Below are 16,483 nucleotides of genomic sequence, written 5' to 3' on the forward strand. Positions count from 1 at the left end.
CATCTAAAAAGTACCACAGCCAAGCAAGTACCTTAAATATTGAAACAAAACTTTAAAGATACAGAAATTCAAAGACCCATTTTGTACTGTTTTTAATCTAAAGTGAAGGGGTATACTTGAGAATATGCCACAAATCTCTCCTCAGATTAAGGAAATACATGTAGATTAAATGAAAATATATGGACTTCTCTTGACAGGTTATATTCCTTTCCTCCATTGACCAACAAAAAAGAACAAAAATTTCCCAACCTGCTCATAAACGCATTCCTCTCCTACCTTGGTGATGGTTTCATGAAGGTTGAAAAAAGGATCCATTTCTTCAATTTTTGTTGCACGTTTAAGGAAAAGGGCCTCGGAGAGAAAACTTGGACTCTGTGGAAAATCAGAAAAGAAATATTTAAAACTCTGCATTGATTTTACTTTTCAAGTGCTTATTGGATTTTCTTTAAAAATTCAAAAGGACTCTCATTTGCTTTAAGGTTTCTGTTGATTGTTGGACTTCTTTCCACTGATTTAATTAAACAATCACAGAACATTTATAAATTAAAATGAGGAGAATTCTAGAACTCTTGACATTATTTATATTTCAAAATGATGTTTTCTTACTAGAAACGACAATTCTCTTCAGTCTTCCCCTTTAATCCAAATGCAGACTTAAATGTGCCGCCAGAGGCTCTGACTATAAACCCCTCTGAAACTCCTTCTCTACTTTGTATATTCAGTTTTATGTTTCAAGGCCGGTAGAATGAAATGTTTTTTATAAACATGATTGCAAACTAGACAAGCCTAGGCAAAAGTGTGCTTGATATTTTAAATATTGCAAAACTCACTTCAAAACAACAGTAAGATATATTTATGGCTTTACATGCTGCCAATAAAGTGATAACATTGCATTGGAACCTTAGTGTTAAGCTGGTTAAAATGAATCAGAGATACTGTAGTCAGTCATTTTGTCTTTGCAGGTTTAGACAAATTTTTGGATGCAAGAAGGCACAGATGTTGATAATGTCACTATATGCTATGGCTTGAACATTTATTTCCCCCTGCAAATTCATATGTTGAAATCTTAATCTCCAAAGTAATGGTACTAGGAGATGGGGCCTTCGGGAGGTAATTAGGTCATGAGGGCTCCATCCTTATAACTGGGATTAATATCCTTATGAAAGAGCTCCCACAGAGCTCCCTAGCCCCTCCTCTATGTGAGGATACAACAAGAAGTCTGCAACTTGAAAGAGGGCCCTCACCTGACCATGCTAGCACCCTGATCTTGGACTTCCAACCTCGAGGACTGTGAGAAATAAATTTCTGCTGTTTCTAAGACACTCAGTCTGTGATATTTTGTTATAATAGCCCAAACGGATGAAGACACTATCTAAAACAGAATTCGAAATATATTATGACGTACATCCAAAAATAAACAAATAAATGAAAACAAAAAGAAAACTATTCAGGAGCCTAAAAAAAATTAAAAAATAAATAAATAAAACAATGCTCTTGTGGTTATCAACATTACTAGCATCCCACAAAATGATTATTATTTACCATATAAATATAGTTTTTACTTGAAAGCCTGAAATAACTAGGATTATTTGTCCAGAAAATAGAAGACTTGGAACAAGATAAATGTATGCATATAGACAATAGAGAGATGGATAGGTAGGTAGATGGATAGGTACTCTTTCTGAAGACTATTATGGGGAAGACAGATTCAACCCAGTCTATACCAACAATGATCACAACAGGGTAACAAATTTAAGCTGAATTCTATTAGAACTATTTATTAGAACTATTTTTAGAGTAATCCAATAGCAGAGCAGACTACCATGGGATATGTCAATGGTAGGAAAGAAAGTTAGGATGATATAGCTGATAGATTCTGAAGTCATACAGATGAGAACTGAAACCAACATAATTGCAATTCTCTATATGTTAAACAATTCTGTGATCAGGCATACTCTTCAGCCCTGATTTTGAATAATGCTGTGATCAAACAAAAGGAATTTAGCCATTTGTTCCAGCATATACCCACTTTTGGATAAGAAAACCATGAATCAACCAAACAGCTCACCTATCAAGACTAACAGATTAGTTATCAAACTTTCTGTCTGCCAATCTAAAACTAATTTGTCAGAAACTCTGCCCAGTCTTGAACAGTACTCCAGTTTTTAAGACTTACCATAAAACTACACAACTCAGGCTTAAAATAGCACAAATTTCCTTCCCTAATTTCTCCATTTTGAGAGACTACTAAGACTCAGTGTTATGGGTTGAATAATTCATATGTTGAAGTCCTAACTTTCAGTACCTCAGAATGTGATCTTGTTTGGAAGTGAATTGGTGCAGATCTAACTACTGAGTTAGAATGAAGTCATACTGGAGTACAGTGGGTCCCTAACATAATATGATTAATCTCCTTATAAAAAAGAGGAAGTCTGGAGACAGATGGGCACACAGGGAGCAAACCACCTAAACATGAAGGCAGAGATTGGAGTGATATGTCCATAAGCCAAGGAACTCTGAAGATTGCCGGAAAACCACCGGAAGCTAGGCAAGAGGCTTGAGACAGATTTTCTGTCACAGACCTCAGAAGGGACCAATCCTGATAATACTTTGAACTGTTAAGCAATAAATTTCTGTTGTTTAAGTCACTCAATCTGTGTTGCTTTGTTATGGCAGCCATGGGAAACTAATACACTCAGCATGGTGCTGTCTTCCTTACTGAAATAGGTCTAATAAAGTTAACTTTGTTTGTCAACAGGGTTTTTTGGAGGCATTTTGAGCAGTCAATGTAGAAATGGGCTAAAATTTTGGTTGTGCCACTTAATAATTGTGTCATCTTAAGCATCTTAATCTTCAAAGGATTAGTTACTGCATTTAAGAAAGCTGGATAATAACATATACTTCACAGAGAGGTGAACTGTCCAATGCCTATCACATAGGAGATAATATGTTAATGGTATTGATGATGTTGCTTAAAACAATAAATATCATAATGATGATGGTGAGGATGGTGATTACAGTAGGATGCTGGACTAAAGGAAATCCAGAGACCCTATTGATAATCCTATGAGAAATAATGTACAGTTTTCAATTGGATATGTTTATTTTTCCAAATAGAAATATCTTTGAATTAACTTTAGTGAAAGTACAACATGGACAATTTGTGGCATTCATTTTCATTTAATAATTGAACTTGAAGTTCCTAAAAAGTTTGCCTCATGAGTAGTTTTAAATAAACTTCTTGAAATAATTTTATCTTATTAGTTTATTTAGCAAAGCAAAACATCATAAACAGTGCAAAGGTAAGATATCAGCCAGCCTCAAATTGAATGATCCCATAAGAATATAAATTGGGAACTATAATTAATGAGGTTTTTATCAAACTTTCAATTATTCAGTAGCAGAACATATTAAATTATCCAGATGTGCCTTATTCTCCAATGTAATCCCCTTCTTTCCCTTACTCCTTCATCTATCCTTTGCCATACCATTCTTTGTTTCTAGTGCCTTGTTTATCGAATCATTTAACACTTACTATATGCCAGGTGCTCCACTAAATTGTTCTTAATCTCTTGGAGTTTAATCTAATGGGATTTGGATACAAAATAGATCAAACATCACTGTCTTTGAAAATATTAAGACACCACTATTCTTTTTCATATATGCATGAATACAATAATCATGATTTATAAATAGGTATTTATATATTCTGGCATAAAAAGTAATGAAAAGATTAAAAAGACAGATAAATGCTTTGTGAAAGTTTCCTACTGATATTACATTGACTACGGATGATGACTGTTTAATAATGGCTCCTATCTGCAGATGAAGAAGAGAAATAAAGCACCATTAAGCATTTAGAAAGGGCTTTTGTTTAGAATAATTCACTGAAAGATTGAAATGAAGGAATAACTCAAGATACAGAAAACAATACAATATGTCTACCAGTTGGAGATCATAGTAAGAATATTACAGAAGAAGGGATATTGATAAGAAAAGTCTATCCAGGATCTAGTGTAAAATTCAGTTCCTCTCTCTAGACCCTAACTTACTTGTCCTTTCTGTTAACATTTAACAATGCTTAGCACATCTTCTTTCTTTGAACTCTTTTGCTTAAAGTCCATTTGACTCTCCTGGTTCTTCATTTGTATATTATTCTCTTCCTGTAACTGAATTCTCTTTTCCTTTTTGAATCTTTGAAACTTTTTTAACTATTCTTTATATATGGTCTACCTTCAGTTCTCCTTTTCACAGGCTCCTTAGGTGGTTTTGTCTACTTTTCTGGCTTCAACCACCAACTTCAGATTGATGGTTCCCAAATCTTTATCTCTAGGCTCACTGTCTGTTTTTAGTTCAGCATTTTGGTTTGTCTAAGAGATCCTTCAGACATATCAGCTTATGTTCTAAATCATAATCATGTGTCACCTCCATTTCTTATCTTGGGTGATGGCTTAACATCTATATTTTCCCCAAATGTAAAATTTCATGCCATTCTTGACTCCAATTTCTCTCACCCTTTGTACTATAGAACTGCACTAGCCAATTTCCTTCTAATCTATATATTTAGACAATTCTCTACAAGTTCTTATCTGTTGCCATAGTCCAGTTACTTATTCACCAAACTATGGTCCCAATTGTCTATAGACCAAAGTCCACATATATAGGGGATAAACTTTAAAAAGATATGATGGGAAACAGGAAGTTTATATAGAAGGCTATTGCAATAACACAGTGAGAAAGAGTGAGAGATTAAACCAGGACAGTGGCAGTAGAAATAAAGAGAAAGAGATGAGTTTGATAAATGCTTAAGAGATGAGTTCATAAAATTAGTAGTACTTGGTAATTAACTGGATGTAGAAGTCTCAAAAAGAAGTCAAGATTGCAAGTATTTTTAGATTTGATAAAATGAATGGATACAAATTTTATTAAATTAGAAAACAGAGAAACACATGAAAGTCTAGAACAGAAAAGAAATTAAATTTTAAACACTTGAGATGAGGTGTTTGTGGGACATCCATATGAAGTTATACTAGAGTGACTATATTGTCCAAGACCAATTCGGTTCAAGACCAAATTCTGGACAGGAGATATAACAACAATTTGAGAAGCATGTACGTGGTAGTTAAAATGTAAAGTGGACCACATATAGACTGAGAAATTTATTGAATGTAGCACAGATTTCTGAGTGACAAGGAGATCTCTGAAAGGCACCAATACTTCAGGGGTGGGAAAATAAAAACAAAACCCATGGAGATGTTACATATGGAATAATCACAGAAATGTAAAGAGAACCAAGTAAGCATGATTTCAGGGAGACAAAAAGGTGAAAAAATGTCTGAGAATGAATAATCAATGATTTAAAGGAAATAAATAAATACAATAAGATGAAGATTATCTATTAGAGTAGCATTTCAGAGATTCCTAGTGTCTTTCATCAGAGGGGTTTCTGTGGATTTGTGAGCACAGGAGACAGACTGCCATCAGTTGAGGAGAAGAAGCGAAACATGAACTATGAACTCTGTTATTCTCTCTGGAAATTAAGATTAGGTTGAAAAGTTAAAAAATGGATCATTAGCTAAAGAGAGTTAAACAATCAAGGAAAAGTTTATCTGTTGTGTTTTAGATGCATATATGTGTGTATATATATATATGTATATATATATATGTGTGTGTGTGTATATATATATTTGTGTGTGTGTGTGAGGAAGATTGGTCCTGAGCTAACATCCATTGGCAATCCTCCTGTTTTTGCCTGAGGAAGACTGTCCCTGAGCTAACATCTGTGTCAACGTCTCTCCACTTTGCATGTGGGATGCTGCTGCAGCATGGCTTGATGAGCAGTGTGCAGGTCTGTGCCCAGGATCCAAACTGGGATGCTGAAGTGGAGCATGTGAACCCAACCACTATGCCACCGGGCTTGCCTATGCAGGTAAATTTTTAATGTGAGACAAAGCATCCAGCAGATAAGAAGAGATTTTAAAAAATACAGGAAAATTTGGGAGAAATAATTGGATTATAGTCTTAAAGGGAAGGAATTCAAAGCTCCATAAAGTTGCCCAGAAAACAGAATTGTAAGTAGACGAGCCGTTGGAGACAAAGATGTTGAAATGAGGGTATGCTATAAATATAGTAGAAGACAGTGTTAGTATATATACAGATATGAAGAAAAGAAAAAGCTCGAAGGTCTTGTTTCATTCAGTTGTACACTAGATTGAGTTGACTAAACTTCAACTCACTACCATATCAAAATCTACCCTTTGCATCTTTTTCAGAAATAATCATTTAAAATATTTAGCTCACATAGGCTAAGCGGGTGCTGAGCTAGACAAAAACATTCTGCATGTGCCTTCTCTGTATAGTTGGCATTCAATGAAGATGACCTGGATTGAATAGAACCATAACAGTGCTTCCATATACCAGCACTGGGCTAAGCGCTCTATATGTATCACCTAATTAATCCATATATATATCTTTAAGGTAAGAAGTATCATTTCTCTCTCTTTACAAATGGGGGAATTGAAAACCAACAAGTTTCAGATACTATCTCAGGATCATCCCAGAAGTAAGTGGTAGAGCCTGGATTCAAACCCAGGTTTATCTGACTCCACAGCCCACACTTTCATTCTTATGCCATGCCTCCTCCCTATTGCCAAAGTTCCTCACAGCCCAAGATTCTGTGCTCTTTTTATTTTCTTAATTATTTCATTTATTTTTACTTAGCTAACATTGGTTTATAACATTCATAAATTTCATGTGTACATCATTATATTTCAACTTCTGTGTGGACTAGATCGTGTTCACCTCCAAAAGTCTAGTTGCCATCCATCGTGGAGCAAATGTGCCCCTTTCAGTGAGAAAGGATGATTTCCCCCACCTCTTGTTCCAATTCCTTTCAAAACTTAGCCTACTCTACATAAGCAGCATAAACCCTATGTACAGTTCAAAGGATATAATCAAAGACTCCCTGCTTTGACTAAATAAAATTGAATCTAAAAAGTCTCATGTGCACTTCCCTCATTGCAATATTCTCCTTTCTGCAATCAGAGAATATACACATCAATACTTAAATTTAATATATGAAATTAGAAGACTTGCAGGCTTTGAATGACACTGACCTTCATAATATGCTGGGCTGAGGGAAGAGGTAATTACAGCCACAATTTTAGGAACATAACATTCTCATCACTATTCAAAGTAAAACAGACCTGAGATAATGTGCAGTTTAAATAGAAGTGTAACAATCCAAGGGTCAAATGTGGAACACTATTAGGACATTATTTTCTGAATTCATTCATTTTTTCCATTTCAATTATTTTTTCCAGTTCTAGGAAAGTCTATAGTATAGGCTTTATTGAAAATATTCAAGGCATCTTTACAGCTCTATTCATATTGATGCAGCATCCTAATTTTAGACGTGAGTGAGATATTAGAAATCTTAATTCAACTCAAATATACAAAGTGATACATGGAAAATTCAAATGATTAAATGATTTTTACAAAGTCACAAAATAGTTATTGAAAAACCAATACTAAAAATTGGCTATGTGTATGTTTCTTAAACATTTCATCTTTTCTTGTGAAGTACTTTTGAGATGGTGATAATAATTGTAATACAAGCCTTAAAAATGTGAATCATTCCAGGGAATTCATGATATATTTTCCGTCTTGAAGCTCTTAAATTCCATCAAATTACTTTCAGAGCATACAATCTTCCGATTTTAGCCTTTCTTCAAGCTAATCTCCTTTACATATCTTGCCTTCTTTCATCTCTTAATCATTGAATGTGTGCCTGTCTTATTAATGCACACCATGCATCATTAGTTAAATAGGGCTGTGTTTATGCTTTGCTTTGCTTTGTTTTTTTTACATCATACTTTCTAAATGGATCAGGAGGCAGGGAAAGCTAACATATAGCAGCAAAGAAACAAATAAAAGATTCTCTTAGCAGAGTGTTTCAAAAATTAAAGCATTTTATAATAAATGCCTTTAGTTAATATTTTGATGGTAAATAATTAAGTGAATAGATGCTGCCAAACTAATCAGTTTTCTTCATAAACATTAATTATTCCATATAATAAAGGAAATGAGTAGTGTTTGTTAATGCTTCCATAATGAATACAAAAATAACATCTGACAATGCCTGCATAAAGAGCAGGTTCCTGCGGAGGAATTTTGCAAAGGTTGGTGGTACTAACAAGTTGACTTAAGAAATGACTGAAGCCAAAATCCCATTTATCGGGGCCAGCCTGGTGGCGCATCGGTTAAGTTCTCATGTTCCGCTTCTCGGTGGCCTGGGGTTCACTGGTTGGGATCCCGGGCACAGACACGGCACCGCTTGGCAAGCCATGCTGTGGTAGGCGTCCCACGTATAAAGCAGAGGAAGATGGGCATGGATGTTAGCTCGGGGCCAGTCTTCCTCAGCAAAAAGAGGAGGATTGGCAGTAATTAGCTCAGGGCTAATCTTCCTCAAAAAAAAAAAGTCAAAATCCCATTTATCAACCCCACAAGTTCTAAGATCTCATAATATTAACTCTGTGAAGAGTTGTTACTAACTCTACAAATGAGATATGAGAGAACTCATCTCTTTTTATATCCTATCCCTTAACCTTCCTTGAGAACACTGGTTTTTTCATTTATTTGTTTCTAGCAAAAGATAAGGGAGGAACAATCAACTTTCTGATACAGTTTACATAGTACAAGGAACCAATGCAGCATGCTTTCACATTAGGAAGGAAAGAAAAAATATTAATATTCTGTGTTATTTTTTCTACTCACTCCTAACAAGAATTCTCTGGAGCTGTGATACATCATAGTACAAGTTCCAAAAAAAAAAAAAAAAAAAAACCCCACCAGCTTATAAGACAGAAAGATGTCTGAGAAATCAGCAGCCTTTTTCTGAAACCGACCACCTGCAGGCTCTTTGCTGTTTGTATTTATCATCAGTGGCCCTGCACCCCTATGTTTGTTCCCTGAAACTTTAGGGGAGGTTCCTCCCTAACCTCTCCCAGATCCTGGTGGCTCCAGGCATTCCTTGGTTGTGCTGCATAACTCATAACTCTGCCTCTCTCTTTACACGGCCTTGTCCTCTATGTGCCTTCTCCTCTTATGTAATAGAGACATTTGTCATTGGATTTAGGGCCCATCCAAGTAGTCCAGGATGATCTTATCGCAACATCCTGAGTTTCATTACATCTCTACAGAGCCTTTTTCCATATAAGGTCACATTCACAGGTTCCAAGGGACAGAGCTTTCTGGGAACCACCATTCACCACACTGCAATCCCCATGTCTTCTGTGGGCTTTCTAGACTAAGGCCTGGGAAAGTTCTTTCTAACAGCAGACCTCAAGATTTCAATTCTAATTCAGACTTTGTTCTTGCTTCTCTTTTCAAGAATAACCATAAAATGGAAGGATTTTACATTTTTAAAAGAACCTTTAGGTGAGGCACAAATAAAAGCTGTTCTAATTAAGTAGTTGTGTATCAGCTACAAATTAAAGATGTTTTCTAGTTTGAGAAGGTGTTTGCCTGGGTGAAAAATTGTCAAGACCAATCTAACTTAACACTTAAGATTTGTGCATTTTAGTGTGCATAAATTATATTTTAATGGAAAATAATCTTCCTAGATAAGGGATATTTTATCATTCCAAAGAAATTCTTCTTGCCCTTCTTTTAGTGTTAATTTTCATAAGTTTTGTCTTTCAAAGATTTTGTCTATTTCATCTTAATTATAAAATATATTTGCTTGTCCTAAAGTTCTTAGCCTAGAAATTCCTCTCGTCTTCAGCAATTCTAAATCCATGTACTAATCTTTCATATTTTAGTTTTTAAAACAGAATATATGAAACTAAAACTCCTCAGACTATTTTGGATCCTTATACTGAATTAGGCAAAAGAGCTATCTCCATTTTCATACGAAGTTTAAATAACCATCAAGTAAAGGAGGCAATACCATAACCTCAAGTCATTGAATGGTTAGCTGAGTGCTCTTTTGTTTTCAACTTGTCTTCTTGTCTTTGGGAAATAGATGTTCTCTTAAATATCACATGTACAAATAGGTGATTGTAAATTATTTCATAGTCAATCAGCTGGAGGCCTGGAGGAGGTTCCAGGAGGAGCTAGTATGGACAAGGGAAAGGCACTCCTGAGGCTCAGAACAGCAGCTTTTTACAACTCTCCTCACATATTTCAGTTATAACTGGTTCAGCTCCACTGGTGCATGCTGGCTACACATGGGCAGCGTGCGGCACCCAATGGCATTGTCCACAACTAACATTCTGTGTATCACTGACAACGCAGGACTTACACAAATAAGTTGCAAGGTAGAAAAAGAAACACTAGTAGTCTCAGATCTTGGCGGGAAAGAAGTTTTCTCAAGAATGAGGAATCCAAACTTTAATATGGTCTTTAGTAAAACCTGGTCTCTCTGGTAAGGTCTCCAGTCAATTTAACAACAGCATTTCCTGGAGGTCAGAGCCTGTTAGCCTCCTGAAGAGCTTTCTGTTAAACAGTCAGTCAGTGCTTTTCTCAGGGCTGTATTTAATCAACTGTGGAAGAAATGAGGGATTTAAAGGTCTTAAAGTTAAGGGCAAAAGAATCTAAACAACAGGTTAAGAAGAAACAAATACATTATCCAAATCCTGGGAGAGATGTCGTAGTCCTTCAAAGTCCTTTTGCTAGAAATAGGAAGAGATTACCTTTACAGTCATGACCTCATGTTTCATAATCTGGGTGAAAACATCCAGAGAAATTAAACTTGAAACATTAGCCTATCTGAAATTTTACCATTCACTGTGTTACTCTTATTACATAAAATATTTTTGTTGTCAAATACTAAGCCCAGTGTAGGAGAAATTAGAGGAGCACAACTCTGGAAATGATTAGCTGTTTACCTTTCCGCCAACTGTCCTCCCCACCTCCCTTCCTCTAGCCCACCTCATCAGTATTTCATCTAATGACGCATGAATGACTTTACATGAATATAATCAGATATCCCTGGGCAAATTATGTATATCTATTCCTGTTGCTACTTGCTAAAGGCTAAACGAAAGTCTTTATTTCCTTATGTGTCCCAGGGAGCACAGGTAGATTTAATTTCAAGGACTGAAAATGATTTCTGGTATATCTTTAGTTTGGGCAATGTTTTTCTTTAGCTAAATACATTCATTTTAATCATTCATTCCATTTATTCATTTGGAAATCAATGAAGACTCTACATTAACTCTGCAATTCACTAAAGCAAAAATCCCATTTAATTGAATAAATAGATGTTAAAGAAAAGAGCTAACACTTTAGCACCAGTGGATAAAACGTGTATGCTACATTTGTTTCGATAAAAGTCTCAAAAAACTAAACTAAGCTAGACTTCAAAACATTATCCGACCCCAATACAGAGCAGAGTATTTCCTTAGTGAATTAAAACACAAAGAACGAAAATACGCTCTTAGTTGATTTCTGATAGCATCTTAATTTTAGCACCTTAATTTTCATTTGAAAATAATCAATTATCTTGATTTTCCCCAGTCCTCCTTTAAAGACAGTGAAATTAAAAAGATATTGATGTTCTACTTTTCAAACAACGGGTCACTTCTTATTAAACTTTGTTTGAACATTAAACTTTCAAACTTAAAACAAATTGCCCCCTTTTCTTTTTTGAATGTGGATGAAATTTCTTACCACCCTTAGGTCACTAAATGATAATTGAATGATGTATGAATCAACTTAAGGGGGTTCAAATTAAAGAAAAAAGAGAAAGAAAAAGAAAAAATGATTTTCTAAAACAAAATTTATGACCAGCATTTTATAAGTCTCTCAATCCCAAGTTATATATATTCATAATTTAGCAAATTTCACATTTATAAGGTATTTTTAGGAGAGTTGAATGTGCAATTTAATTTCATTTTAGATTATTTATTATTTGCTTTTGAGGAAAAGTTCTAATCAAAGTATCACATCACATGAAGCGGTTATTAAGTTATTCCCCTGTGATGTGGTAGGATAACCAAATCTGAAGGGCTGCAGCATTTCTCGCCAGCCTCTCCACGCAGGCGGCGTGGGACACCAGGTTAAACGGGAACTTTGGACCTGAGTTTGGATGACAGCTCTGCTACTTACTGTGGTGACGTTGAAAAGGCACTTTAGCTCTCTGACACTGTTTCTTATGTGTACTGGAATTGATATAATGCACTCAGAGTATTATTGTGCATTGCTGTTATTATATTAATATATTAATAACATGCTTAATAATACATATATTAATACAGTTATATATTATTAAATATTATTAAATGAGATAAAACAATAAGCAAAACACTCAGAATGATAGCTGACACATAGCATCTGCTCAATAAATGCTAACATATTATTATTATTATATTAGTATATCTTATTAAACTCTGTATCTCCAGGGCTTAATATGACTTCAGACACATTAATAAATACACGTTTATTTGAACTTAGTATCTTTACCAGATCATACATGATCAAAAATTCCACACAAAAGTGGAAAAGTTGGGTTTTTTTCTTACTCAAAAATGCCCAGACTATTTTGGAGGATTTTAATAGCATCATTTGAGGATTAAAAATTCAAATTAGCTAATAATAATACTTGACTGTAAGACAGGGAAGCAAGAAGACAAGGGCTTAAGATGAGACTCAACTATCCTAGCCACCTGTGTGGCCATGCACGAAAGTCTTGAATATTTTCATCCTTCCTCCTCTCACTTGTAACAGTTAAACAAACGTTTATTGACTTAAAGGTTATGACTTCTCCACACACAAAGGGGAATAAAATGCAGTCATTGATATTCAGAAGCAGACAAACAAGAGAAGAAACATCAAGATATAAATACATGAAAATGTGCATAAATGTGTGTGTATGTCTGTGTGCACGTTCATGTGTGGAGAGAGAAAAAGAAGATAAATAAAATTTACTTAAGCATGCAATCCAGAGACAGACATACACACACACACATGTGTATACAGTAACAGATTTACATGTATATGTCATACAAATATGTGCATATTTATTTATGTACTTATGAAGAAATAAACTTTACTTAAAATAAAAGAGTGGCACAGTGGTTAAGTATGCACGCTCTGCTTCGACGGCCTGGGGTTCGCCGGTTCGGATCCTGGGCACGGACCTACACACTGCTCATCAAGCCATGCTGTGGCAGGCATCCCACATATAAAGTAGAGGAAGATGGGCATGAATGTTAGCTCAGGGCCAGTCAACCTCAGCAAAAAGAGGAGAATTGATGGTGGATGTTAGCTCAGGGCTAATCTTCCTCAATAAATAAATAAATAAATTAATTAATTAATTAATTAATTAAGTAAATGATAAAATAGAAGCATTCACAGGATGCTAATCCCAAATGATGGTTTAGGGATTCAGGGAAAGCATCCTAGAAGAAGTACGTTCTGAGCTTAATCTTGAAAGGTAAGATGTAGTCAGGAAGAAAAGGGGACAGCATCTTTCAAGCAAAGAGAAAAGCATGCTGAAAAGCAGACACATGAGAATCTCTTTGTTCTGTAGCTGGCTATTCTGAGTTTGGTGTTAATTGGCTAAAATTAACTTGGGCAGTAGGAAGGACACGAGGTAATAGAAGGTCATTGAGGATCTTAATACAATGCCAAGGAATTAGAACTTTATTTTGAAGATAATCGGGAGACATCTTCAAGGTTTTAAATATGGAGTGAGGAAGTTTGATTAGGTTATTTCAATGGGATATCAGTCCTAACATTCTATGATGTTATCACAGGTATAGTACTTGAAAGATTTTTTTCAAAACAGTTTGGGTATATAAACTCACTCTAAAAAATAGAACAGTAAGTCTTTGCTCTAATATGTACTTACCACTTTTATAAATTATGTCTTGGCCACAGCATGGTTATAAAATAAAAAATAAGTATTATTTTTTACAGTTTTTATGAGAGTATGCTGGAAAAGATACTTGTTAAACAAAGCAGTTACAACCATGAAAGGAGCCATATTTGATCTAAAAAATGTCAAAATGTTTTTATGACTACAGTTCAATAATGCAAACTATTGCCAACAGAATGTGAAGATAAAAATCTATTTACAGCAAAAGTCACCATAGATCATTTTCTACAAAAAAAGTTCTTTTCCTATGTTAGCCTGACAGCAGTAACAGAATTTTGTTTATACTGTAGCATTCAATAATGTCCAAAACATGTAATCCAGTTCAACAATTACTTTAGTCTTTATCCATATAAATATTTCTCTTCTATAATGACAGGCCATCAGATTGTGTATTGTTTGCAGAGCAATTCTCACTTCCTAATAACTTACTAAAAGCGGGAAAGCCGATGAAAATATGGTTTCATTGAATCATCTTCTATGTTTTCCCATTTTTAAATTAAATGAGATAACATATGTTGAAGTCCCTAACATGGTTACATAGATAATAGTAAAATCTCAACACATATAAATTTATTAACAACTTTTAGAAATTATTTTTCAGCTCCCTATCTTAAACTTAAACACAGAAAAATGGCTAGTAAAACCAATCATCGCTACTAGACAAACCAAGTCACATGGGTTCTTGCATCAACAGGATTGTCTTTTTGCATGTATGTATTATGGTGAGATCAGGGGATAGTGATGCACATCAGCGTTTATTTTAATTTGTAAATATTTTAGAAATAATAAGAGTCAATGATATCAAGAAAATCTAAGGCAGAGTGTGGCAAAATGGTGATATTTGCCTGTGTTACTGTGATGCCACTCTGAAAGCAATTTATACTCTGTATAGAACAGACATTCAGTAAACTTGTGATGGAAAAATAAGAGATCATTAGAGTTTGCATGAATTCAATCCCCTATAAAATGTATAATATTACTAAACCAACCTATGTTTAAAAGACTTAGTTAAAAGACAAATTTCCCACCCCTACACAACTGCTATAAAAATGCTTAAAGGATTGTCTCATCTTGCATTCAAGGGGTATGCCAAAGTCTGTGGAAGCATGAAGGAGAAAGAAACACTGGGAGAGAAGATAAAAAGAAAAGCAGAACAAAAATACTTCTTGTGTGCGCACTGTGGGCTCTCAGTCCCTTTATAGAATGGATTTTCCTCTCAATAAATAAAGCACTGGGCAAGGGACTCATTTTGCATAGGAACTACTTGTAATAAATTATACTTTTCCTCTCAATAAATAAAGCACTGGGCAAGGGACTCATTTTGCATAGGAACTACTTGTGATAAATTATACATCCAAGAATTTTAAAAAATACAGGAAATGTAGATTTAGAAAAAAAATGGAATTTATAGATCTTACTTAAGAGATTAAGAGGGATAAAGACTTTAATAAAAAATATATTTTAAATAAATTAGCCCATAATCTGAAGATGCAAAATATTACCTTCTATTAAACCAAAAACAAGAAGAAGCAAACAAAAAACCTAACAATATCTGCAAGACATGACACATAAGAGGCTGCACATTCTGGCAGCAATGGGAATCAAAAGATAGGATTCTAATCCAGGCTTTGCCACTGACATAGTGACCTTGGGCAAAATCCTTAACATCATTGCACTTCGGTTTCCAATTAATGTGGGGGCACATAGCTTCCTTTAAATTCTAAAGTTCTTAAATTTTAGATTTGGTATTTTTCCCTCACTGATCACCTGCTCTTCTGACTCTAACCATTGTTTCTCAATCCTGGTTGCACATTAGAATCACTTGGAGAGTCACTAAAAGTCACTGATGCTTGGGCCCCATCCAGAAAAATGAAATGAGAATCATAAAATTGACCTTAGGGCCAGCCCTCATGGCTTAGTGGTTAAGTTCAGCATGCTCCGCTTCAGTGGCCCAGGTTCAGTTCCTGGGCACAGACCTGCACCACTCATTTGTCAGTGGCCATGCTGTGGTGGCGGCTCACATAGAAAAAGAGGAAGATTGGCACTGGATGTTAGCTAGTTCAGGGCAAATTTTCCTCAGCAAAAAAAAAAAAAAAAAAAAAAAATGACCTTAAAAGATAGCTTTTAACAAAGTCCCTCTTATTTGGAGTCAATCTCTTCCCCTCTTTTGGAGGTGTGATTGAGAAGCAAGGCATAATCACAGATTTTTAATAGATGCTGGTTTATAACAAATTTGAACTATATGGTAGCTGTTACCTGATTTTATAATATTTCAAACAAATTTTTCTTACCCTTGGAAGTAACACAACATAAAACTAGTAGATAATATGTCGAACTCCCATCGTACCTTTGTTTCTACAGACTCTGTTGCCTTTGCCAACAAAATAGAGATGAAGCTCTATTTGCTACGCAGATGGGACTCTATCAAAGAGCACACAAATGTGATTCTCTCTCAAATTATGAGCAGGAGTAAGTTTTCAATAACATCAAAAACACTTTAATTTAGTAGAGTGAAGGAAAAAAGTATTATTATAAATTCCATACATACTGCTATCTTCCATGTAAAATATTGAGAAAACATCTGAGAAAAATACAATAAAA

General features: G+C 34.8%; 1 protein-coding gene across 9 annotated transcripts in view; it reads right to left on the reverse strand.

Moving 5' to 3' along the window:
- Positions 1-16,483, reverse strand: part of NAALADL2 (N-acetylated alpha-linked acidic dipeptidase like 2) — a 1,281,993-nt gene that overhangs the window by 196,856 nt on the left and 1,068,654 nt on the right. For all 9 annotated transcript variants that reach the window (XM_070509419.1, XM_070509420.1, XM_070509417.1 and 6 more), the window contains one exon: positions 277-372. In XM_070509419.1, coding sequence (XP_070365520.1) covers positions 277-372 — 96 coding nt within the window. The remainder of the gene's footprint in view (positions 1-276; positions 373-16,483) is intronic.

This window comes from Equus asinus, chromosome 5 (assembly GCF_041296235.1).
Source record: "Equus asinus isolate D_3611 breed Donkey chromosome 5, EquAss-T2T_v2, whole genome shotgun sequence".
Classification (NCBI taxonomy): Eukaryota; Metazoa; Chordata; class Mammalia; order Perissodactyla; family Equidae; genus Equus; species Equus asinus.